Source organism: Penaeus japonicus, unplaced genomic scaffold (assembly GCF_977035675.1).
Source record: "Penaeus japonicus unplaced genomic scaffold, GWHDUDI00000001_assembly GWHDUDI00000040, whole genome shotgun sequence".
NCBI lineage: Eukaryota > Metazoa > Arthropoda > Malacostraca > Decapoda > Penaeidae > Penaeus > Penaeus japonicus.
The window spans coordinates 5,014,100-5,016,599 of record NW_028234442.1 but is presented as its reverse complement, the minus strand read 5'-3'; the positions used below and the strand labels follow the sequence as shown (position 1 = coordinate 5,016,599).

At 59.4% G+C, this 2,500-nt stretch overlaps 1 protein-coding gene across 1 annotated transcript in view; it reads left to right on the top strand.

Annotated features, from left to right (window-relative positions):
- The first annotated feature begins 867 nt into the window (after positions 1-867).
- Positions 868-2,500, top strand: part of cher (filamin A protein cher) — a 192,434-nt gene continuing 190,801 nt past the window's right edge. The window contains exon 1 of the mRNA XM_086534024.1: positions 868-2,490. Within this exon, the coding sequence (XP_086390150.1) occupies positions 2,145-2,490 (346 nt within the window). The 5' untranslated portion in view covers positions 868-2,144. The remainder of the gene's footprint in view (positions 2,491-2,500) is intronic.

Here is a 2,500-nt window from a genome sequence, read left to right as displayed (position 1 = left end):
CCTCCCCTGCCTACCTCCTTTCCCGGCCAACCCACCCACCCACCCACCCACCCACCGTGTCTTTCACATCCTACCTTGGCTTACCTCAGCCGCCCACCACCTCCTCCTCCTCCTCCTCCTTCGCTCCTTATGTTGACAAAATCTCCTTCGAAACGACTTTGAGATGTCGTGACAGTGCCTTAGATGTCAGTGTCGATTCGGGCGAGATGTCAGGTCCGCGTGTATGGTCCTGTTTCCTCGTCTGTGCTCAAAATGGGTGGTTCTGTATGGACATATGGTTTACGTGTGCGTGTGTGAGTACGTACGCGCATTTGTGTGTGTGTGTGTTTGTTTGTTTGTGAGTTTGTGTGTTTATCTCGATGTGTCATACGGGATGGTTTGTGTGTGTGTTCGTTTGTTCGTTTGTTGATGGTGTGGTTCGTTACTTCTATTATGTATGTCTCCCCCCCCCTCCTTCCCCTCCTTCCCGTGTGTCAGGAATAGTGTTAATTGTATCCGTTTCACTATGTGCTCTTTTTATCTCTCTTTGTGTCTTCTCCCTCTCTCTTTCCTTCTCTCTCTATCTCTGCTCGTTTATCATCACTCACTTGGGCCTTCTCGAGCTCCCCCCTCCTCCCTTCTCCTCCATCATGTGAAGTCTCTCCCGAGTCCCACCTCATCCCCCATCTTCCTCATCCTCCCCCTCCCCCTCTTCCTCCGACTTTCCCTCCCTCCCCCATCCCCTACCCCCCTCGCCCCCCCCTTCAAGACCTAAACCGTGACCTCCTCACCCCCCTCCCCTTCCCCCCGGCAGGGTGAGGGCAGGAGAGAGGGAGAGAGAGAGAGAGAGCAGGGGTGAGGTGTGCTGCGCCCCCGTCGGCAGCCGTCAGTCGCGCACAGGCAGCGACCGGAGCCAGCAGCGAGCGCAAGGTCCTCTCTCCTCACCCTCGACCGCCGAGTCTTTGCGACGTCCTCCTTTCTACGACCCGACGACCCCCCACCCCCCCTCTTTCGACCGGCGTTCCTCGTAACACCTTCGCGACGACAGCTGTTCCTCGACCGAGTCCCTATCGAGGATTGGAAGACTGGACTTTGGTTACTTTTTCTTCGTCGTCGCCTTCGTCAGCGCCTTCGGGAGACTGTGGTGCAAGCGGCGCAGTCGAGGGCTTCGCCAGGTGTGGTTACGACTCATTGCGACCTTTGGAGAAGACTTGTGCGAGTTACTAAGTGTTGAGGACGACTAGCGGGAAGGAAACGGTAAAAAAAGACTGACGACGGCCACCGCTAGAGTGCGATCACTTACTCTGAAGTGTGCGGCCGCGAGTGCGTGTGAGAGCGGTACTAGTGCCATCTGTAGGAGTGGCACACGCGTGGCACTGCCCCTCCCCTGCCCCCTTATTCCTCCCTGTTGTGCCCCGAGCTTCGCCTGGAAGAGTTCCCCCTCGAGCCTGCACTGGCGCACCCGAGGGCGACGTCCGAGGAGCGTGGCGGCGGAGCGTGCGTGGCGAGGCGGGCCTGGTGCCACACGTGAGCGAAATTTCCAGGGGAGAGTGAGGTGAAGAAACAGTTGTGGCACTTGCGCCTATTCTTACGGGGTGAGGCACAGCGCGTGGGCCGCGTCGACGGGCCTCCCTTCCCCTCCGGCTATTTTGGTGGCGCTGGCTGGCGCCGGGCCCAGCGACGCCTCAGTGTAGTTGTAACCTGCAGGTGACGTGGATCTTACGCCGCTACCTGCCAGTGCGGCCAGCGTGGTGGCGGTAACGTAGTGATTGTCGCCGTCACTCGACTTGAGCGAGAGAGAGAGCTGTGCCGTGGGTGGACGCCGCCGCCGCCGCCGCACGTGTCGCCGAGAAAAGGTGAACAGGAAACTGTCGCAAGACGCGCGGGTGTCCGGCGAGATAAACAGCGCCTTTGGGCTTTTCCCTCCGCTAACGCCAACGAATTAGACACCCTTGAACGTGGCTGCACTCGGCCGCAAAACGTGACCGCTAGCAGACGTCTCCGAAGTCAAGGAAGCCCGAGCTCGCAGTGCGACAGAAAACTCCATTCGAATCGAGCGCCTTTTCCCGGAATCGCGCTCCCATTGGTAGATAAGAGGCACCCGGCCCCGCCCCCCGTCGCGACAAGCCCCGCCTATCAGTGACCGCAGGATCAGGTGGTGCAGGATGTACGGCTCAGGTGCACCAGAGTACAGCCAGGCGGGCGTGGAGGAGGACGAGATGTCGGCCACGGAACGCGAACTCGCCGAGGACGCCCAGTGGAAGCGGATCCAACAGAACACGTTCACGCGATGGGCGAACGAGCACCTCAAGTCCGTCTCGAAGCACATCGGCAACCTGGAGACGGACCTGAGCGACGGGCTGCGGCTCATCGCCCTCATCGAAGTCCTGTCGGGAAAGAGGCTCCCCAAGCACAACAAACGACCTAACTTCAGGAGCCAGAAGCTGGAGAACGTGTCCGTGGCTCTGCAGTTCCTGGAGAGAACAGAGAACATCCGCATCGTCAACATAGGTGAGTTGCA